Consider the following 24,457-nt stretch of genomic DNA (forward strand, 5'->3'; position numbering starts at 1 on the left):
CTCATGTTGTGGTAGACCATAAGACACCAGATGGAAACATCAGGGCACACCTTCTCCCCTTCTCACTCACAGTCACTGACACACTCCACACAGCAGCCAAGTCACCACTGACCTTCCAGTCAGACATCTCCGCAAAGAATAGGAGGCTCCTCCGCCACAGGTCCGGGAGCAGTCGCTCCAGTCGCCCCAGGCGTCCCAGTTGCCATCCTTGTCTTCTTCTGAATGAACATTTCTTGAGGTCTGGATGTAGGGGGGAATGCAGATGGTTATAGAAGGTCAAGTATCACCTAATTCTATGCACAGGAAATATCCATACTAGTCCAGTTCCATGAATGGGATAGCAGTGCTGACTGCCAAAGACTCCCAGGACACTGAGGGGAAGAGACTGTTCAGTGAGTGTAAAGTTTCTGCCATGCACAGTGAAAAAGTTTGTGGCATGTGACACAGGACATTGGGCTTATAGTTAGCAGTACTGTGTCACACACTTAAGCTGGTAAGGGAGTTAGATATCATCTTCCATGTTTCCATTTACAAAGAGGGAAAGTAGAACAGGAGGGAGGACTCAGCAGTTAGCGTATTAGTCGCTCTTCCAGAAGACCAGGCTCGATTCCCAGCACCCATGAGACAGTTATCCATAACTCCACAACTGTATGTAACTCCAGTCCCAGGGAATTCAATTTAGAACACACATGGTGCACAGACATACAAGCCAGCAAACCACCCACAGAATAAAAATACACATAAAAATAAATAACATAAAATAAAAATAAATTGAAAAATAAAATGTCAAAAAAATGGAAGTGAAAGAATGAGAAAAATATAGAATTGACATAACAGTAAGTAATCATATGTATTGACCATATGTATTATTATAATAATCAACCATACATATTAATTTCCTCATGATGTCTTATTACTGCATATTAACTGCATAAAATGTGTTGTATTATGACATTTTGTAGATGCATATGAAGCACTTTCATCATATCTACTAAAATAATTTTTAAATATTTTAAATTTGAGATAGTATCTCACAGCATAGCTCAAGCGAGCACTGGACTTACTGTGCACCCAAACCTGGCTTCCACCTCATGATCCCCTTGCCTTCGTCTCCTAAATACTAGCATTTTAATACTCTTTAAAAATAGATAAATCCTTGGTCTGGAGAAACTGCTCAGCAGCAAGGAGCACTTGTTGCTCTCAAAAAGAACCCAAGTTTGATTTCCAGCAAACACGTGGTGATTCATAACTGTTCATAACTTCATTTCCAGGGAACCCAATGCCCTCTTCTGACCTCAGCAGCCACCAAGCACACAAACGGTCTATAAACGTACATGAGAGTAAAACGCCCACACATAAAACAAAATGAGTACATGTAATAAAAATGGTTTTTAATCTATAAATTCTTAAAATATGTCAAAATGAAATCCAGATCCATTAGAAATTTATATTAAGGTACTGGAACCATAAAGTACCAGAAAAAGCACATGCTATACAGACATTGACAGTCATATGGTTAACCTAGGAAAGGCTGTCATAGTTATTAACAGGGTGGTGGTGGGCTCCCTCATAGGAGTGGAGGAGGGGAGGGGATAGGGGTTTGTGGAAGGGAAACCAGGATGGGGGATAACATTTGAAATGTAAAATAACCGATAGAAAGAAAGAAAGAAAGAAAGAAAGAAAGAAAGAAAGGAAGGAAGGAAGGAAGGAAGGAAGGAAGGAAGGAAGGAAGGAAGGAAGGAAGAAAGAAAGAAAGAAAGAAAGAAAGAAAGAAAGAAAGAAAGAAAGAAAGAAAGAAAGAAAGAAAGAAAGGGAGAGAGGGAGAGGGAGAGAGGGAGAGGGAGAGGGAGGGAGGAAAGGAGGGAGGGAGGGAGGGAGGGAGGGAGGGAGGGAGGGAGGGAGGGAGGGAGGGAGAGGCTGGTATAGTTTAATTTCCTTAAAATAAAAATACAAAGCATTTTCTCTCTGTCTTCATATAGACAGCTTAATGAACACACCCAGGAAACACTGCCTCTGAGCTACAAGAACACACATCCAGTTGGTTCTAAGAAGAGGAGGTGGGACTCGTCCTCACTGTCCCTGGGAAGAGTCACAGAAAGGATGACGATAATTTATTTTTCTTTAATCACTCACAAAGACGTCGACAGCAACCATGCACAAGCTTTAAAATCAGCCTTAAGCCAGGTGGGTTATCATGGGTGATATTTCTCTTACTTTCTGAACTTGGGTAGCTTCTGAAATTTCTTTTTAAAAAGTGTTTTAGGCTAAAATACCATCACTGGATGACAATACCCTACCTGGCTACAAGTCTGCATCCTGTTTAACACAGGTAAGTCTGCACACGAACAGAGGGAGACATGCTCAGATAAATAAAATGCTACAGTGAGTCAGGTGACTTTGAATGGCTTTAGCAACATTTTGTGTGGTGTCTCCATGCTTTGTAGCATTTTTTAACAGGGCTTATTTTTATGGTATGTTTAATCCTGTGTATTCATGTGTGTGGAGTGGAGTGGTATGTGACTGAGTGTAAGCTACTTTGGAGGCCAGGAGTGGCCCTCAGATCCCCTGGAGCAGAGTGTTACAGGTGTCTGTGGTCCTCCAGAGTGGATGCTGAGAAGTGAACTCCAGTCCTCCGGACAAAACAGTGAAGGGCTCTTAAGTGTTGACCCATCTCTCCAGACCCCTGCACCATATTTTACAAGTTAAAACACACAAACAAAAAATAATCTATATCCTCTTGGACTATAGAAATGTTCAAGTGGACAGAATTTAATGGGTAAGTTGTAAGTTAGAGCATGTAAAGATAGACGAGAACCATGAAGCAATAATGAATGACAGCATGTGCCTGAATTAGCTATTGCCCAGGCTCCCCTAAGCCTTCAGGCAAGTTACACCAGCGCCCCCTCCACCAGAAAGTTAAATTGGGAGGGGGATTGGTAGGGAAGACCTTCAAAGCTGAAATGGAAAAAATCGTGACGGGAAGCAAAAATGAAGGTTTTCCAATAATGTTGAGTCAAGTTCCACCAGTGGTCGGTCCGACAGCTTCTATTTATAGCACAGCGAACAGCCTTATAGAGCAGTGCTTCAGCCTGAGCAGAGACAGAAAGGATAAATATTTGGCAGCCGATCAAATCTGTCATCGGGAATGGGAGCTAAATGAAACCCATACTATTTACTGTTCTAATTAAGACACTGTTCGGTTCGATTTTCTGCCCTGAATGTCACCAAACATAACTATACCCTGTCTATCATCATATAGTGTAAAATATAAAATTCCAGTTCATAGAAAAATACAATTAGCAGTTTAATGCCCTCATCTAGACTTTTAGATGGGGTGCGTCCAGATCGTTTAGGCAAATGTTTAAACTGTACACAGCTGAAATTGGTTTTTCTTCTTGTCACTTGATATATGAATTGGTCGAATGTGAAAAGTTGAAAAATATCATCATATATTTTTTAAACGAAAGTTGAGAGCTCCCTGCAATATTGTTTTAATTTGTTTTTATTCCCACCATTCCATCTGTTCCATTTATAGTTAGAATCGGGTTTCTTTCCATAACTCCTCCACCTTCACTTACAGAAAACATCTTGATTCTAAAATAATTAAAACGGGCACATTATAAAATGAAAACATCTGGTTTCTCTGATTGGATACGTCAGATTTTTTTCCCTTAAGAAAACAGAAAGCAAACGGCATCTCAAGGAGGCCCAGTGGGGTTTTTCTTCTCTCTTAGGATGGCTGGGCTCCTTAGACCCCAGCGCCATTTTCTGCCAGCCCCTGACCCTGTCATGCATTCTCCCTGGCTACGAGGTCCCTGATTTTACCCACTTCTCTCTTCTGTGCTTCCTTTTCTGGAATTCTCATCTCTCCAGAAAAACTGACCATGAGCCCCAATCCTTTTCTCTGGAGAAAGAACAAAAAAAGAGAAGACGACCTTCCTGAGATTTCCCAAGCCTCTAGTGTCTGGCTCTCACCCCAAACACTTTCTGCTCTCCCTGCCCTTTCGTGACTATGTTCAATCTCTGCACACAATTAAGGATGCAAATTTTAAATCTCAAAATGTAGTGTCTAGACTACGGCATTATATCTAAAGAGAAAGAGGCCATGCATTGCCCCATGGCCCAGATTCCCACCTGTGTGCATATGCATATGTGTGTATAGTGCATGTGTACACATGGGTGTGGAGATCAGAGACTAGCCTTGGGTGTTATTTCTCAGGGGCAGTCCACCTTGAGTATTTTATTCTGAAGCAGGGTCTTTTATTGGCTTGGGGCTCACTTCTTTGAGTGAGCTGGCTAACCAGTCCAAGAAATCTGTCTGTCTCAGCCTTCCCAGCCCTGAGACTACAAACATGCTATCATGGCTGGCTTTTTTGTATAGGTTCTAGGGACTAAACTAAGCTATCGCCTCAACCCATGAAAAATCTCTTTTGATAAAGTTTCCCTCTCTTTTTCTCCCCTCTCCTTCTTTCCATTTAGTTTTTTTCTTCCCTCCCTCTCTCCCTGCTCCTGCACTCTCTTTCTTATTATTCTAGGCAACATCATCTATTGGAACTCTGTATGGAGGCAGTATTATATAATGATTAAAGCTGTTACGATAAGCTTTTAACCTTATCAAACTCACATTAAACCACAATGGTCACCATCACTCACGCAATATTTAAAATACACATAAGAAGTAAGTCAAACAGCATCTCCATGTAGCCGGTGAGTGCGTCACAAATGCCAGCAGTTGTTGTCCTTAAAAATAACATCTTCAGAGTAATGATAGCAAAGCCAGCTCTCCAGTTGCTGCTTATGCAAGACTTAAAATTAATCACCAATAAACCTCCCTTGTTGCTTTTGGCTCAGGGAGTCAGCCTGCTGAGGTCTGCTTGGACCCTGATCCTAGCACCCATCTGTAAAGCATGCTGCTTGATTTTGCAGCCTCCCTGTGTCCCCTGAGTCACCAAAAACCATGCTAGACATAGCTTCATAATCAGACAGAATTCCTCTAATGCATGTGTCTGCTTCTTTACAGTTGTAAGGAGACCACAATGCCAGGAGGGTGGCCCATGGATGAGAGAGAAGGCCTGTGAATAGAGCTTAATGTTACCGCAAAAATAGGAAACAGTATCAGTCACCATTATCAAATATTGGGATGCAGAAGAGAGTTGTGGAGGATGGAGGGACAGCCATCCTGGGAACAGGGTAAAACCTTCCTCTGCCGTGGTAGCTACCAAGCCTCCTGAGAGAAGAGTTAGGTGGTAGCCTCCCATTGACCAGCCCAATCCTAAAGCCCAATGGCTACAAAGACAGAGCTGGCTTCATGGTAACCCAGAGCAGACAACTTTTGCTTACCAGTGAGTACTGCTTTTCCCAATTCTCTTTTCGAGCATCAATTTAAAACTTCCTTATGTGGTTATTACATTCCATGTGGGCACTGCACTATAAGGTAAATTATTAAATGAACCCAATCAAAATTTAATTCAACCAACATCAAATCTGTGCCCATGTGGTAAGACCTAGACAAAGACCTAAAGAACCATGGCCTTCCTAGGGCAGCTGATGTTCAGGCAGACAGTGCTGCGGGCCAGTCCTTGGCTTGACTTATGTCCTCTCTAAACACCACAGCACCTCTGCTGGATACTCCCAGCACCATGTTCAGGTGAGCAACACTTTCACAACTGTATGTGTCCAGAGAATGATGGGGCCAAGCCAAAACCCCTTTATCACTTCCCCTGGGCAAATTCTGTTTTCCTCTGTGCAATTTCTCCTCTAATACTCATTTCCTTTGTGACCAGGAATCCGGTCAAATGCAGGCAGCTGAGCTATCGTCACTCACAGTTAGCATTCCAAGTCTTGGATCCCCTCCACTGCTGCTGGGATCCACTTGACCACAACATTCTTCTGATATCTCAATGAAGCCTTTTACGTTATCCTCCACCCCACCCCCATCTTTATTGCAAATGGAACTACACTTCTGGTTTTCAACAGTCTACCATTTTATCTGGGGCATTTAGTGAGGAATGCACGTTCCTGGCTGGCATTTGTGAGCTCCCAAGCATCTGCTGGTTCCCTTATCCAAACAGATACCTATGGTCAAGACTCTGCACTAGGCACCCTGAGAAGGCAGGCATGGACCTAATCCCCCAAGCAGCTTTCAATGAGCCAGGAGGAAGAAAGGTCAAGGGACACTGTGAGGTGACATTAATCCTCAACTGTCAAGAGAAACAGATACATAAGCTGTGTTTCCATAGCCTGCCTTAGCAGAGCTCAGAGCAAGGTCAGTTCTTTTCCACAGAACGAATCAACTCTGTGGGAACCACATACCCCTCACATAGAATACTTTGGGTTGCATGTAAGCCGTTTTTGTATTACTTTTATTTTTTATAATCCAGTCATTGTCCCCTCCCGGTCTGCCCTCCCACAGTTCCTCATTCCATTCCTCCTCCCCCTGTCTCCAAGAAGATGTTCCCCTGACTCCCACCAGGCCTCCCCACTCCCTGGAGCCTCAAGTCTCAAGGGTTAGGCAGGTCTTCTCCCACTGAGGGGAGACCAGGCAGTCCTCTGCCGTATATGTGTCGAGGGCCTCAGACCAGCTCCTGTGTGCTGCCTGGTTGGTGGCTCAGTAAGCCCTTATTTTGCTTGTCTCTATTTTCTAACTGCTTATGAGTTATAAACACTTTTCAATTTGCTGCTTTTTTTGCATCATTCAGTGTGTGTGTGTGCATGCACTCGTTTATGTGTCTGTGTGTATGTGTATATTTGTGAGTGTGCCCATGTATGTGTGTGTACATGTGTAAGCATGTGTGTGCGTATGTAGGTAATGAAACATAATTTTTTTAAAGAAAAGATAAACACTGTACTGGCTAATTTTGTGTCAACTTGACACAGCTGGAGTTATCACAGAGAAAGGAGCTTCAGTTGAGGAAATGCCTCCATGAGATCCAACTGTAAGGCATTTTCTCAATTAGTGATCAAGGGGGAAAGGCCCCTGTGGGTGGGACCATCTCTGGGCTGGTAGTCTTGGTTCTATAAGAGAGCAGGCTGAGCAAGCCAGGGGAGGCAAGCCAGTAAAGAACATCCCTCCATGGCCTCTGCATCAGCTCCTGTTCCTGACCTGCTTGAGTTCCAGTCCTGACTTCCTTTGGTGATGAACAGCAGCATGGAAGTGTAAGCCGAATAAACCCTTTCCTCCCCAACTTGCTTCTTGGTCATGATTTTTGTGCAGGAATAGAACCCCTGACTAAGACAAACACCGAAGGGAAACCTGTGAGAACACACCCAAAGAAGCTGTGTGCGTTTTGTGTCATTTGCTGTAGACTATCAGGCTTCATGATTGCTTAGGAAGTCATATTTTCCCAAGTAAAATTCTAGCTTGGAAAAATATTAGATGAAAAAAAAATCCCCCAAAGATATTGTTTACTCATTATATAATCACACTTGGCAAAAGCCCAGAATAGGGTAGGAGTGAGTATGTTCACAGCCTCATAAAGGCTCCAGTCTTGCTTGCTCTTCTCGGATCCCCAGGCATAAATCAAATCATAAACCATTTCCCTGACAAGTTCTTAAATCTCTGAGTTACACAGCATAGGGCCGCTCTGCTGGCCTTACTAAAACATGAGTAATTAAACACAGATTTCACATCTAAGGTCACTTATTGGAAATGCCATATTAACAGCTCCACATTAACAACAACTCCAAATGAACTGAGTTCCAGTGGGTACTACTTCCCAGACATCAAATAAAGGTGCATTCCAGTGTTCCCACAAAGGTTATTTGAGGAGATCTCAAACCACTCCGTTTCTGTTAACAGTAGGTACATTCTTTCAGGTTAATACTACCTTAAGGTCTTAAGCAACAAAACTTTTAAATTATGAATTGGGCAGATGTCATAAAAATGTCACTCAAGTCGTCACATGGATCAACAATTCCATTCAGCCAGGATGTATGAAGCATGAATGCAGGTGCCAGGCACCACTGACTCTGGACCCTGAAACTCACCTCTCTTTCTCCAGTTCATACTACCAAAATTCTGCTAAAATTCACTGGCTGGAGAGTGGACAGCCTGTGGAATTTGAAAGGCCCTTTCCTAGACAGTCGTTGTCCCTGGTCATGTTACCATCATAAGAGAACTTCAGCCTCACTGATTCTACTACTACTCGTTTCACAGTAACAGGCATCTCCCTGGCAGACACAACTCAAGTCTGCAGCTCCACAGCTCACAGCGCCTGTTCACGCTTCATCTCATACTTCAGACATAAATGAGTTTCTCACTATTTCCCCAATAACATGTCAGTCAAATTCTGTGTATGTGTGTGTGTGTGTATGCATGTGTGTGCCTGCCTGCCTGTGTGTGTGTATGTGTGTGTGTGTGTGTGTGTGTGCCTGCCTGTGTGTGTGTGTGTGCGTGTGTGTGCCTGTCTGTGTGTGTGTGTGCGTGCATGTGTGTGCCTGCCTGTGTGTGTGTGTGCGCGTGTGTGTGCCTGCCTGTGTGTGTGTGTGTGTGTGTGCGCGCGCGCGCATGTGTGTGCCTGCCTGTGTGTGTGTGTGTGCCTGTCTGTGTATGTGTGCATGTGCATGCCTCTGTGTGTGTGTGTGTGTGTGTGTGTACTTGTTCTGTGAGTATGAGCCAATGTGCATGACTAAGGAACCAACAGATGTCCTCATGCTTGAGTGACAGGCACTTTATTTACTGAGGAATCTTTGGAGCCTCTTGAGAGGTATTTTATGTTTATCTATTAATTTATTTCAGAGCACTAGCATTTGCTTTTGTAACTCTAGATATTGGGCTCACAGTCTTGGGCATGGGAGACAAGTGCTTTGCCACTGAATAATGCCCATAGCCCCTGAGGGACATGTTTAAAGCACACCATTGAGTGGACAAGGTACAGGGAAAGTCTGAGAATTAGGAAGTACCCCGGACTGGTTTAATCCAGTCCCTATGAATCCCAGGATTTTCATCCTTGTCTTTCTGTGTAAAGAGCTACCAGTGAAAGCGACTGCTTTTGGTGAGAAAAATACAGCCTTGGGGGTTGGGGGGTGGGGACACACAGACATACCTCTCTTTCCCTCTCTTCTATTCTTGTAGTGTTCTTCACTGGCCAAAGCTAACCAAAGCCAGAGGGTAGGAGGCAAGCCTGGATGGGGAAGGGTGCAAAGTGGATCTGCAGGGCTTAGGGAAGCTTCTAGAATACCCATTTATCAGTTCACTAGAAAATTTGAAAGCAGAGGCATGATTTCTGTGTTTTGGAAAAGTTCTTTTGGCAAGCAGGAGCATGAGGAAGGACCTCAAGAAGTTGAACCTCTGTTGAAAAATGCATGCAAGAATCCAGAGCCCACAATGTGCATCGCAACATTTATCCCAAAGAGGAGGATGTCACAGATGTGACACCCGAAGGCACTGGGATCAACAGGATCTGACAGCTTTCCATATGCAAGGAAAGGAAGTGCTAATCCAACTGACTCCTGGGTACCTGTGATTCGTGGTGCATGCCAATCTCATTGAGGCTTCAGAACCATTCTCAAGCCCACCCCTGTGGTAGGATTCTAGTGCTCTTCTGTACAAAATGAAAGTGCCTATGTCATAATGGCTAAAAGGAACACAAATGGCCAATGCCTCACAGCTCCCCTTTACTTAATTATAATGGTAATTTCCATCAAAGATGATTGTGTACATATGTTTGTGTTGGGGGTGGGGAGTTCATGTGTGCACCAGTGCATGTGTGGGTAAATGTATGTGGAGGTCAAAAGCCAACTCCAGGTGTCATTCTTTAAGGTACAGTCTACCCTGTTTTTTTAGATAGGGTCTCTTACTGACCTGAGTATTTTTGTTAGGAAACTACAGCCAGAGGGGAGTTGGGCACAGACATATCTCTTTTTTCCCCAAACAGGTTATTTGTTTGCTAGGCAAGACTGAGCCATCTCCCCAGCCCCAGGAGAATTTTGACAAAATAATTATTTGGCCAATATTTAAACATATAAAGACTTCATCTATAAATCTAAATTGCTGACTTCTGTTGAAAATGAAAGAACAAGATTTAAACAGTATTCACATTATCACACAACACAAAATGAAATTCAAGTGTGGCCTCTCCATTATAATGGGCAATGCATGGTCTCCCCAGCCACGCAGTGTGCAGTGAAAACCACCAGTTACTACCTTTCATCTATGCAGGGTGACTACTGGAGAACAGCACACTGTGGGTAGGAAATGGGCAAGGCCAGACAACAGAGAGTGAACAGCAGAGTGAAAAAAGCAAAACTTAAAAAAAAAAAAATCAGGATTATAAAAGTCAAGAAGAAGTAATGGTGGTGAGCAGTCTGGTACAGCCCCACCCCACCCCCCAAAACCACAGGGCTGTGCGAGTTGGTAAAAGAGAATATACCCTACATGAAATTAGTTCTGATAGTGTGACTGATAAACATGGGATGGAGAATGGAAAAACTGTAAGGAAGTCATGCTATATTAACTAAAAGATTGAAACATAAAATTTAGAACATAATAACTCCAGACTACCAACGCGGTATGACCTTTAGTCATACATGTAGAGATACCGTTGGGGAAATGGTATGCTACTAACGCGGTATGACCTTTAGTCATATATGTAGAGATACCATTGGGGAAATGGTATGCTACTAACGCGGTATGACCTTTAGTCATACATGTAGAGATACCGTTAGGGAAATGGTATGCTTTGCTGTGGTTAAAGTCTTGCATGCTCATCAGTTTCTCTTTATTTCCTTATTAATGTCACATAAACTAGGACTGGAGAGATGGCTCGGTGGTTAAAAGCACTGGCTGCTCTTCCATAAGATGCAGTTTTGATTCCTAGTGCCTCTATTAGGTGGCTCATAACCATTTATAACTCCAGCTCTGGGGTATCCAAAGCCCTCTTCTAGCTTCTGAGGATGCCTGCAGTCAAGTGCATGTCCACACACAGACAATCATGTTCATAATGTTGCTGTATAAATTCTGGTTTTTTTCTAGAGTTGGATGATGGGTGGGCTTGTGGTTTTTATTTTACCCTTTCTGAACTGCTGGATTTATTAAATAAGTGTGACACTTTCAAACTTAATTATTCTAACATATAAATCAATCTAGCTTGCAGTCAAGAAATAGCCCCATGATGCCTTCAAACCCCTGAGGGATGCAGGATCTCTCTGGCAAACATTGGTCAAGAATTTGGCCCTGGTGGTTTGGCAGACTCAGGAGCATTTATGGAAACTGCCTTAGGGACATCTCAACCCTGGTGGGACAAGGTCTTCAACCAGATGTTGCAGATTGCTAACTTCAGGCCCATACACATCCACCATGTTCTAGAACATTGCTTCTCAGCTGGACATTTCAGCCCTCGTGGAGTACTTGGGAATGTCTGGAGATTTTGGAGCTTTGCAACGAGGGCAAGGGAGACTGCTACTAAAATGTTAACATGGTCCAGCTCCCAGGGTAGCCTGGACAGCCAAGAAGTATCTAATCCAAAGAGTGCCCAGGTCAGGAAAGCTACTCATTCTAGAAGGAGGCTGGCATGGATATGACCAATCCACTCTACTCTCGTAATGATCTATAACAATTAATGTGAAGACAGTTCCTCTCTAACCCGCTATAATAGCCACACATCATGAGAATTTCAGCCTTCAGATAGAGTTAAGACAGGGCAAGCTGCTTTGCTTTGCCCTGCTCGTCAGCATGTCACCACGTATGCAAAGAGGATGCCTGCAGAAAGAAACCGGACACTTTCTCCCTTCTCAAGCAGACTCCTTAGAATTCTTTCTGTGCACTCTTGCCCATTAACAACCACAAAACCATCTTACGAAGCTCTTAATTCCAACATACCTCAAACCACACTCAAACCACTCATATTTGACAATCCACAGTGGGCTTTTCTTTCCAAGGAGTTGAGGAAGGGGGGTGGGTGGAAATACAGGCATAGTCTTTCAAGTTTCATGATACCAAGTTTTTTTTAAAAAGATTCTTTTTTTAATTTTTCTTCATGATTTATTTTCATTCATGGTTAGCCATTTTCACATAGAAAAACACAGGATTCGTGCCAACGACTCATCAAGAATATTACCCAGACCACATTCGAGGGGCATCGGCTTTAAACAAATTCCCTCAAGAAATACTATTTGACAGTTAGTAAAGTGAGTCATGAAAGAAGCCAGCATGCTCTTTCCATCCCCGACCCCTCCTTCCCTCCTTCTGAGCATGCCGGGCCACTGCTGGGCAGAGTGTGACTTCAGGTGAAGAGGAAAAACTGGCACAGGGAATTCTTCATTCCCAAGACCAGAGTGCAAAGACAGGAAGATCTAACAGCAAGACCCCAGTTCTTTAACCAACAGTGTCCCATGAGTGTCCCAGATTAGATAACAACTGCCTGTGTAGATGACTGCCAGGTGGAGAGATTCAGAACCATCAAGGCTTCTGCAAGGGCCTTTGAGTGAAGCAAAGCTAAAGTTCACGTTTCCCTTCAGTGACATTCCCCAGATCCCATCTGGTCATCGCCCTCAAATATCTGGTTAAATAATTGGGAGGCAGGGATCATGCACTGAGTGTTAGAGAAAAGGGAAGGACAACCATTCTTAGCCTGGGCACTTGGGGGAAGAAGGCAGATCTGTGAGTCTTGATAGATGAGTCAAACTTTGGCAAAGCTAACCAGGATGTAAATGAGCAAACCGTGTAGGAAGGAAAGAGAAAATGTTTGTATAAGCATCCACAGATTGGATATAGTCATCAAAAATATATAAACTGGACAGTGGTCTCTGGTAAGGTTGACGGTATCTATCTTCAAAATTTGGAGTTACACTAGCCACATCTGAAGCACTTGTTAAGCTTTGTGGTCATGGCCACTGTACCAATGGCCACTGTAGTAGGCAATGCAAATCTATGATTAATCCAAGTTCTATTGGACCAATGGCATAAGTCACTGTTGGAAAAATGAAAAACTTTCACAAAGTTAAAAGTAAAGTCAAGAAAAGAGAGTTTACATGAATGTATATGTGCGTGTTTACATAAGAACAAAACGTGAACATACACTATAACTGTACATTAAATTAATCAAATTATACATTTGGTAAACTTTGAAAATACCCAGTACAGAATTTTTTAAAGGAACATTAACAGTTTCAAAGACACTAGAGAATAAATTCAGATACAATGTTTTCTAAACAACAAAGTATCAAATATAAATAAAATGATGTGGCTAGATTAAAAAAATGAACATAATAAACAAGGATTAAAAATTAAGAAAATTAAAAGAAACATAAATACAACAGGGCATAGGCTCTTTTCAGAATTTTTATAGCCTTGTGCTCCGTGTCACTGGCTCAGTTTTCTACAACATAATTCTCTGCCTTGCTTCTGGTGGGGGCTAAGCCCTTTACTGCATCATTTGTGTACAGCCTCTCCTTAACTTTATCTCCTTTATTTATTGGGACGTACTATTGGTCCATCTTTATGAGGTACATTATGGTAATCCAATATATACATACAATGTGGAATGACCAAATCAAGCCTAGAGACATCTGCAACCCTCCAATAATTAATCATTTTTATGGGTTATGAATTCTACACTCTTCTGGTCATTTTGAAATGTATTCTCCCACTTTGTTGCTTTGGACACTCAGTGTTTCTGATTTCATTGGTAGCCCAAACAAATGTCAATTAGAATGTTCTATCCTCTCCTAAGCTTCATCTCCTTGGCTATGGTTTTTTTTAATAGAATGCAGAATAGTAGTAGTAGTTCTACTACTACTATTATTATTAATGAATTTCACTCCTCCACAGAAAGAAAAATCTATTCTGGGATTTTATTTGTCCTCCGGATATTTTTTACTGAGAGGCTGGAACCCTATCATCCAGGAACCCTCAGCAATTTCTTTATACCCAGGATGAGTGGTTAATCAGGAATACATGTTGAATCAAACTGGATCACCTCTGCAAATTCTCCTTTATGTTTACTGGCAATGCTGCCCTAATACACAAGGTTTCTGCATATAGCTTTCTGTTGACCGAAGTCTCCACACCTTGTATGGTCATTTTCCCCAGCAATCACCCACCTTCATGGAAAAACAAATCCAAGCACTCTGGCAAAGATCCACAGAAGAGTAAAGCACAATGTCCACAGGGTATGTGTGATCATGTCCCCCATGACTGATTTACCTAGACCTCTGTCTTCCAATGGTCTATGTGAGCTCACATTGGCCAGCAACGCTCCAAATTGAACTGTGTCCATCTCTGTCACTGAGATCCCATTTCAAGATCAGTGTGTTTGGCCTTGCTTCTAATCTGTATATGACTCCAACACTTGGATAAGTCCACGTGTTTGGGCTTCTCTTTGTCCATCATAAAATAGTTATCAAATTTCTAGAAGCTTTAAAATTCTATTCATCAATGTCTTGAAGCTACAATCCAAGGTCACCTAGCTAACACAGTCCACTAAGTCCTCATCCTGAAAGTCTCATCTGCATTGTCATTTCCTCTGAGAAACCTCATCTCTTTTAGAGAAAAACAAAACAAAACAACAACAACAACAACAACAACAACAACAACAACAACAACAACAAAACCGTAACCATCTGGTTCCTGTCTTTCCTGTTGATTTCCCAAAAGCTTATGAAGTTTGGACTTTGTCTGGTTTTACTTGCTAGGACATTTCCAAATTGTAACACAGTGGCTGCCATAGGAAGCATCTGGTGAGAATATTTATAAATGGAGACATGAATCGATTATGTAATAAATAAACACAAATATAGTTAGACATTTTTCAAAATTAAGCAGAATGGTCAATGGAACAAGGATTTAAAACTTCTCTGATACAGAAAAATTTCTCTATGAATCATTTTAGTTTGTTAGTATGTCTTTAATTGAAATAAAATTACATCATTCTCTCTCTTTCCTCTCATTCCTCCAGCTTGCCCCACCTACCCACTTTGAACCTCTCCCAAGCCCCTTTTTCCCAAGCCTCTTTTTCCTTATATTATTTACACACATACACTATATATGCATAAGTGTATATACATATAAACATGTGTATATACATATACACATATATACATACATAATGTATGTTCATTCACAAATATATTAATATAACTTGCTGAGTCCTTTGTCATTTGTGTTTATATCCCCAAAACTACATCTATATCAGAAGTCCTGTATCTAAGACTCAGAGAACACCAAGGAAGAGGCAATAGAAAGATTGTAAGATGAGAATCAGACCACCAGGAAGTCTGCTGTGAAACTCTTCCCTAGAAATGGATGCATATGGGACAACAGCAGCATCAGTAGTCATGCTGATGTAAAGCAGGGAAAATGTCTCTAGACCCTAACCCTGAACAAAGAGCTACAGGCACCTAATGACTGGGGGGGGGGGAGGGAGTTAGCCCCCTCAGGGTAAGCCCCTTATTGGTTGTCTAATGCAGAGCCATCAGCCCTGAGATTATATAAAGTCATTTTTAAACAGAAAAATAACCAGAGTTCTGAGAAATCAGCTTATCTCCCTCATTTTTGTCCCTCTTTTGTTTTTGGTCCCATGTCAGGTTTTGGTTATTGGCTTGCCACTACCCGATGGCACAGAATTCATGTAAGAGAAAAAGTGTACCTTACTTCAGTCTTTACCAAGTCTGGCCTCACACTGGTTCCTTTCTTCATTGCCAGGGTTAATCCTCTTTTCATTACTATTTAAGCAGAAGCTTAGGTGAAGACATTCCATCTTTGAGCAATAAGAAAAGCTAATTTTGTCTTTCTTGTAGCTGGGTTGAATTACCGGATGTGTTGTAATTGATTAAGAAACAAAACCCTCAGGCTTGTAATAGCTGATACATGATTCTCGTTCAGCTTGAATCTATAATCCATTGGCTACAAACTTTATGTGGAAATATGGGGATTTGGAAGACCATGAGAGTGGAGGAATCAATTAACGTACAAATATCCAAACCAAAGTTTCCAGAAGTCTGGTTTTACACTAAACTAGCCTTCAACATCTTTTCTGAGGACACAATTCAAGGAATGCAAATGAGCAGATAACTTTAACATAAAATCACAAATTATTAGAACGGGATAGGGACTTTTAGATAATCCTTTTTACAGATGGTAAATCAGGTCCAAGAAGAAAAAGAGCTTGAGTGGACCTTGGTTATTTCAACTTGCAGTCCAGGACTCTTTCTATCAAAAAACCAAAGTAATTACCTCCCTCCCTCTCCCTCTCCCTCTCCCTCTCCCTCTCCCTCTCCCTCTCCCTCTCCCTCTCCCTCTCCCTCTCCCTCTCCCTCTCCCTCTCCCTCTCTACTCTGTCTTTCTGTCTCTGTCTCCCTCTTTACTCTGTCTTTCTGTCTCTGTCTCTGTCTCTGTCTCTCCCTCTCTCTGCTCTGTCTTTCTGTCTCTCTCTCTGTCTCTCTCTCTCTCTCTCTTTCCTTCTCTCTCATCTTTTTTTTCTTTTCTTAGTACTGGGGATTGAAAAAAGGCCTTGCCACTATGCTACATCTCTGGCCACTTTACATCTTTCATTTACAGGCAGAGTTGACCACCAGGCTAACCCTACAACCCACCTATAGTCCAAGCAGGTCTTGAACCTGTGATCTTTCTCCCTTGGCCTCCTAAGTAGCTGGGTTAACTGGCCTGCTCACTGGGCCTGGCTCCAATACTCAGTTTTATTAGTCTCTACAAGTTGCCTTCTCTTGAACTTCTTGTATTTCCTGTTCCACACATCTAAGCCAAGTGCTTCCCTATAGAACACAATTCAAACACATCACACCTACAAGATGCTCCAACTACTTAGAATGTTCTAATGTCCACAGGATAAATTCCAAAGTCCTTTGCTTGGCAGTCAAGACCCTCTACCTTCTGCTTTATATCCACACTGACATTACCCTTGCTGTACCTAAAACATTGAAGCCATAGTATCTCAGCTGTCCTGCCCCTTGATGCTCATCCTGATAGCTGTGCACGCATTTGCTCATCTTATGCTCCCTGTGACATAGCCTAGAATCCTCTTGAAGAGCATTCTTATTGGCTTGGCTGCAAAGTGTGCTATCAAAAGCCTTCAGCAGTCTTCCCTCTGCTGGGGTTAAGTCTGTTTCTAGAGGCATTTCTCTTAAGATTACATTCTTGTCCAATAGAAAACCTAAGATTCAATGCCTCTCCATTCAGTGCCATTTCAGCAACCGCCAAGAAACAATAGCATGTGTAGTGACTGACCCTTCTCTTATACTGAAGCTATGTTCAGTAAGAACTCAACATGGAGCTCTAAGTACCTGGCCATGTTGGTCTAGGTAAGGGCAACTCTACTGGCCACTAGCCTAAAGATCCTTGTATATAGGCCAAGTCTGTCTTCATAGGCTCTGAACAGTGGCTCAACATCTCCCTCTGCCCAACCTACTTCCTTCCCATCTCTCTACTAACATCAATTTCAGAGGAACACTAGCATTTGCATCTAAATTCCTGCGCATCCTTCCAGAAAAACCCAACACACAATCTTCCCTGCCTACAAGAGAACTGTTCTCATTGTCTTTTAGAGTCTTCACTCCAGGCTACTCCTGTTTGGAAGGTCTATATTACACATAGATCAATTTCTTCGAGTTCTATTAGCATGAATGACCTTGTCACATCAGTTACTCAGTTACATGAAATTACCATCACCCAATGTGTCCACACTTCTGCTAAGACTGACAGAGAATGGGAAACAATCTGTGACTCAATTCTCTGTCAGCTCACACTGCATTCTCTTTCTCCAACTAGCTAGGCAGTTGTTCCCTAAGCACAGAGCACTCTACTCTCAAAGGTTCCACATGGCAGGCATTAGATTAATGACTGGTACACCTTTGATGTGCTATCGCCTTCAGAAGGAAGGAGAACATGTTTGCTTTTGTATGCTCAGACATAGGAGAGGAAGCAAAGAGAGCAAGGAAAACAGAAGAAAGGTTTTGTTTAAGGGGAATGACATATGAGGAGTGCTGTACAAGGTCTTTCTTTCATGCCAAAAAGACTAGAGAAGGCGCCAAGTAGACACTTGCTGAGAGCCACACTGGTGCCAGGGAGTCTGGACCTGCCAGATCCGGTGATGGCTCCACCCAAGCTGCCTTCTTCCATCTAGGATGACCCATGTTCTGAAATCAGAGCCCCTTCACCATCCTCACAGAGCCAACGAACACATCTGCCTGCTTTTGTTTCTTTCTCATAGACAGCAGTATGTGTTTGGGTGACCTAGGTTTACCTTAATTAAAACAAAAGAGGGTCACATTAACTTTTACAATAAAAAGCAAACAAAAATACACCATGATCTGTGTGAGCCAAGTTTTAAATTTCGTGACACATGAACACACTATGAACAGGAATGGAAGTCTTCCCAGGCTCCAGGAAAAAGAGCTTAAAAGTTAGCCTGGAAGGACATCCCTCAGCCGGGGTCTTTTCTGAAAAGGCAAGAAGTATAGCATCCTTCCCACTCCGCCAGGTACCTGACAGGAAATCTAATGAATGGGAAATGGAAAAAACTTACAGAAGCCATCTCTCCATCAAGGAGCAAACAGTCAGGAGCAGGGACATCATGGCTTCCTTGTGATGCCAAATAACAGGAAGTTTCCTCAGCCCTTGTTGAAGCAAGGAAGGAAGAATCTCAGGATGAGCAGCAGAGGAAGGCAAATTAGAAAGGAGAGGGCTCGGCAGACCCAGGAAACCAAAAATGTCAGGAATGAACCCAACTGGCTGTCAGCTGAGGGACGGATGTTCAGGGACTTGCAGCCCGAGAGCAGCCAGGTGCTTCCCTGACAAAGCTTCCTTTCCAAAGCACCCACACCACATCTTCTCGGTAGCTTCCTCTTCAGCCCCACCTACTCTAGCTTCTGATAGTATCGCTGTTTTATTTGGTTTCCACATAAAGGAAGCTGGAAGGCTGCTTAGTCCTTTGACTGCCTCCCATAACAATCCATAGCAAGCTTTTGCCTTACATTATGGATGACGGAAGCTCATTCCACAAGGACAGAAAATTCATATTCTGCTGTACTTTTAAAAATACAGACCTCCCTTCAAACCTGAAATACACTGTTTTCATGTGACACTAGCTTCAGCGTGGCACGGTCATAAATATCATCTACATTGCCCAAAGTCCTTATAAAATGGCCAGGGTTTGCTGCTTACAAGTCAGGAGCATGAGCAGTGGATCTCGGCTCCTCTACCAACTCCCAAAGAGCTGGTGACTTGGGCCTTTTAGGTGGCCCTTCTCCATCTGAAATTTTTTGGTGGGCAAGGCAAACTTAGCACTGAGTTTGTGGTAGACACCAATGACTGACCCTTTCCTTGTTTTAATAACAGAACCCCGAGAAAGTGAATTGAAATTCAACACACAATAGGATTCTTGCTTCCTCAGCCTTCCTTGCAATCTGAGTGTCCTATGATTTAAGGGTACTTGGTGACACAGAAGGGAGCAGCTGCAGTGGCTGCTTCTGGGCAAACAGTACAGCCCCTCCACACACCCACACCCACTTGTGCCTGTTCGTGCACACAGGTATGTGCAAGTATACATGTGTAGGATCAACCCTGGGTGCTGCTACTCAGTAACCATCCACCTTGTGTTTTTGAGGCACGATCTCTCACTGGCCGGGAGTTCATCAAGGTAGCTAGATTGGCTGCCCACCAAGTCCCAGAATTCTCCCTCCCTGCCTGCAGTGCTGAAGTAGCAAACATGAACCACAACACCCACCTTTTTTACATGGTTCTAGGGCTGAACTTGGGTCCTCATGCTTGCATGCTAAGTACTTTACCTACAGAACGACTTCCCCAGGCCTGAGCATCAAGTTCTTCATTAATAGAATGTATGCAATCACGGGCCCTTTTCTCCTTCCTTAGACCTCAAGTCACTTGTGGCTTGTACGTCTTACCTTTATCTGGCTCTTGAGCCTGACCCTCCTTCCTTGACAATAGATGGCATACATGATTGTATTTATTAATGAGATTATTTTCCTAGTGACACTAGTTAATTCAAGAATTGCTTTATGCACAGTTTGTTTCATTTTGTTAATGCAGATAGCCTCATACCATAAACACGTTGTTTCAGCATTATAGTAAAAAAGAGGGAATTTCCAATACCAGAGTCTTGCTAACAAACCAGTAATTGAATGTTAAAGCTATGGTCAAGGTAAGCCAGTGTGTTAGGCTTAAGGTTTCCATTGCTGTGAAGAGACACCATGACCAAGGCAACTCTTATAAAGGACAACATTTAATTGGGGCTGGCTTACAGGTTCCGAGGTTCAGTCCATTATCATCAAGGCAGGAAGCATGGCAGTATCCATGCAGGCATAGCGCTGGAGGAGCTGAGAGTTCTACATCTTGTTCTGAAGGCAAACAGGGGAAGACTGTCTCCCACCTGACTAGAAGAAGAGTCTCAAAGACTACTCCCACAGTGACACACTTCCTCCAACAAAGCCATACCTACTCCAACAAGGAGTTTTTATAACATTTTACTCTACATATTTTATAACATTTTAATTGATTAAATATACACAATATCTGTCAGGATTGACTTTTGGAAAAGGTTAATGTACAGAAAAAGCATTTATACCTTGTGGCCTGCCTCTGCTGGCTGTCTGGAAGGAAGAGCAGGTATGTAGTTAAATGGAAGCCGTGAGTAGTTTATCTCCTAGATGGAAGCTTGCCTGTCTTTCTTAAAGGTGGCTAGGTTTCTGGAATACCATTCCAGCTCCTTGGTCCCAGTGTCACACCACTGCTTACTGTTGCTATGTGGGAGAAAGTACCCTGCCACATCCTGCTGAGCTCACCCTGGCCCAGATCCTATCTATGATGCTTAATCTTGCTTGTCAACTTTGCTGAATCTGGAACCAACTAAAAGATAAGTTTCTGAGCACAACAGAAGGGTTTTTCTTGATCAGGCTGTTTGAAGTGGCAAGACCAAACTCAATGTGGGTGTCACGAAATCAAAGGCGGTGCAGAGGAGGGGAGATCTTTGCCTCAATGCTTTTCATTTCACTGGGAAACCCACCCATCCTGCTGCTGCTGCCCCCACTGCTGGCCACAGCCACTGCTGCTTTGCTCATACCAGAACCCAGCCTCTTTAGGCATCCACCATGGCCTGGAGAACAGTGATCCTCCAGGAATCCTACAGGCTTTGGGGATCAAGGTGGAAGTACTCACTGAAGCATCTGGCCTTGTAAGCTGAGTCCTTGAGCTCACCAACATGAAGATAGCCATTATTGAACCTCCTATTGTATCTTGTAAGTCAGTCTAATGAATCCTTCTTTATTATATATGTACTTTCTCTTGATTCTGTTCTTCCAAAGAGCCTGATGAATACACACCTCCTCCTTCTCATCATGACTCCTACCACATAATTTTCCTGAGTATGTTGTGGATTGTTGTTATATTTTTGAGAGGTGCAATTGTATATGTGGACAACAGAAATAGTTCATAGGCTTTCATGCAAAGGTTCATGCTAAATATATCTGATAGCATGATAAATGATAAAATACAGTTTGTCATCTTTAGAACAAAATAGCACTGCTTGTTTTCTGGGAGTCATGGGAAGCATTTGAAGTGTTTGTGAAGCCACTAGGAAGAGATGAATGGGAGTCTGGCTTCTGCTTAACACCAGCACTGAACTCAGTGACTCTTGGTTTTTACAGCTCAGCTCCTTGACTAATGCACTCTTCAGATTCAGTCTCTTGAAGTCTAAGGTAGGTCAAAATCCATTCAGCCTTAATGTTGCCATACTTGAGCCATTTTCAAAATGCTGTAAGTGAGTTGTCAAATTTCTTGTCAAAATAACTGACACAGCATGGAAGGGTTGGCCTCTGACTCAGAAAGGACTCTGAAATAATAGTTTTACACACAACTAGGTTCAAACCACACTGTGAAATAATGGATTTTCACCACTACTCTCATTGGAAAAGTACATCGAGCCTCTTCCAGAAGACGTTCTATGGTTCACCAGTACAATTACTGCCTGCCTTGAGGGTCTCTCTAGACCAAGTCCAGGAGTCTTGGTCTTTAATGTCAGGACAGCAATGCATTTCTCAAGATCCCTTCTTGCACAAGCTGGTATCAGGCCTAGGACTGTCAGCATGTCCCAGGAAGAGGAGCATGGGTAAATCTTAAGTGGATTCTGAAAATATCATCATTTCCTTGTATATCTCCAGCTCTGTCAAGAAGCTGGGTAATTTTCCCAGGACACCAGGGTTTCTCTAGAAGGAATGAGAACCTTCTTGGGAAGATGACACTCCTGGAAAGGCCTGAGATGTGGTTGCACTTCTTTACTTCATCTACAGAGAAGTGTTGCTCCAAATTCCTGAGCCTTGTGGCCTTCGTCTTTGATCACAGAAACTTTTAACATTGGTTAGGTCTGGCAAGCAGAACCAAGGAAGAGTTAGGAACCTGAATCTGGCACTGTCATCTTCTGAAAGGGATGCGTTGTCCTTCAGAGAAGGAACTCTCGCCAGACACCAGGAACCTAGATGTGTAGCCCTGGCTGGGAGCCTGACTTTCCCTGGTTTAGCCAATACCAGGTTGGGGACAGAAATCAGATGACTGTTTCTTAATTAAACCAATATTTTTGGTCACAAATTCTTCCCACCATCATTAACTGTGGAATAGCGTCTACAAATCCCAATGAGCATAACAGGCAAATCAATAAAATCCTTACAATTGCTACATTCATTCAGATGCCAAAGACTCAAGATTTAAAAAAAAAATAGTGCAATGACTTCTCCCTTTTAGAGAACCCACACAGATGCATCTTAAACTATTGTCATAAAAATTACTCTCTGGATTTAGGATTGTTATGAGTTCATAGTCTATGTTTTACAGTTAATATATTTGAAGCTGTCAAGCCTCAGCATAGAACAACCACCACACACACACAGCCATAATAGCTTTGATGCAGAGCCTCTCTCTTCCCCTTGTGTTCAGAGGCTCACCACCCTTGCCTCCAGTGAAAGGACCAACCTTTAATTAAATGTCCGCCGGCGATGTCTACTTCTCATGTACCATTCCAGATGTCTACCCAACGGGAAGGGGGTCCCAGGCCCACTCTGTGGTTGATATCCAAGTCATTTTATGCTTTACTGGGAACTAAGCCAAGAAAATGAACTAAAGCATTCAAAATAGACATCAAAATTAATAATTTTTATTCATATGAAATTCAGGGTCGTGTGCCTTGTTTTATGAAGTACGAGTGCTGTCAACAAACTAGAGAAGGTTCTAATATAAAGTCATTTCCCCTGTAAATTTAATCAACACTAGTTCCTGCAGACAGCAAAATCTCTTCCATCAGACAAGGCTTAGCTAGCATGGCGCAATCACTTGAAAACGCTGCCCTCCCGTGTAGTGAGCACATTACAGAGAGAGCTATTTCCCAAACCTCTAGACCCACAAACTTTCTCTGGTGAATTTAAATGATGTTAAGTTCCATCCATGTAATGTGCACAGCCACAAAAATGCCCAAGAACAATTAGCCCCAGAATTCCAGTCACTCTTGAAGACTATGAGTCACTGTCTCCCCTCAGCAGGCTCAGTACCTAAATTGTAGACACCCATGACTAAGTCTCACCCCATGGAGAGAGCCCTCCTCTCTATGTCTGTTGACTCCATCAGTGCCTCTGTGTCGGCATCAGATGGCATCGTGTTGAGGTTCCCTATGTCCATTGTCTTCCTGGCTAAGCTGTGAATAGTTTGTAAACTGAAACTGTCTGGTTACTCACTTCACCCTTGAGGGTTGGTCTGTGGTAGGCTCTCAACTTGTCTTAACTGAATGAATGATTCTGTTCACTTTCTGTTTAGACACTAGAGATGATGTTTTACATTACATTTCCCATCTCGTTCTTGTGATTACACCCAGACGGTAAACTTAATAAAACACAGAAAGTGGAAATGAGGTGGTGGGTCGGAATAAATGCATCACATGAATTCCTTAAAAGTCAGTCCCTCCAATACAACGCAGTACTGTGCTCTTTCCAGGGGCCACAATTCACTGCATCTTGACAGAGTCTGTGAACCAAGTGTTATTTAGAACAATATCCATTACCCATGAAAGATGTCAAAGTGACACTCTGTCCTAAGTGGACAGATTGAACAAACCTTACCTTTAAGGCAGAGAAACAGGGCCATGCACTTAAGATATTTTGATAATAATTCAATACTATCTAAGGAGAAAGCTAATCTGTCAAAAACAAAGAAAATTCAATAAATTATATTTCCACAGAATGTTTAAGGAGCACAAATAATGGTTTTGAGGGATAGAGTGACCTGGTTAATCAAGGTAAACGTGGTCTTGCAGCTCTTGGCACAGCTGTAGAGACTTCTTATAATCCTAATTCATTAAGAAATGTGGCAGCAAAATCCTGGCATAATTTATGACCCTTCATTATTCCAACAGAACATAATTTTTCTAGGAAAATTAAAACTCTAGAAAGTCATAAATAAATAGCCACCCCAATTTGTTGCTTCAACTGTCAGCTCTACAAATGCCTGTTG

At 42.6% G+C, this 24,457-nt stretch overlaps 1 protein-coding gene across 2 annotated transcripts in view; it reads right to left on the reverse strand.

Moving 5' to 3' along the window:
* The window catches only part of Adamtsl3 (ADAMTS like 3), a 282,049-nt gene that overhangs the window by 190,102 nt on the left and 67,490 nt on the right, over positions 1–24,457 (reverse strand). For both annotated transcript variants that reach the window (XM_021167800.3, XM_029480045.2), the window contains exon 4: positions 113–240. In XM_021167800.3, the coding sequence (XP_021023459.1) occupies positions 113–240 (128 nt within the window). The remainder of the gene's footprint in view (positions 1–112; positions 241–24,457) is intronic.

This window comes from Mus caroli, unplaced genomic scaffold (assembly GCF_978045245.1).
Source record: "Mus caroli unplaced genomic scaffold, Mus_caroli_1 scaffold_8, whole genome shotgun sequence".
Classification (NCBI taxonomy): Eukaryota; Metazoa; Chordata; class Mammalia; order Rodentia; family Muridae; genus Mus; species Mus caroli.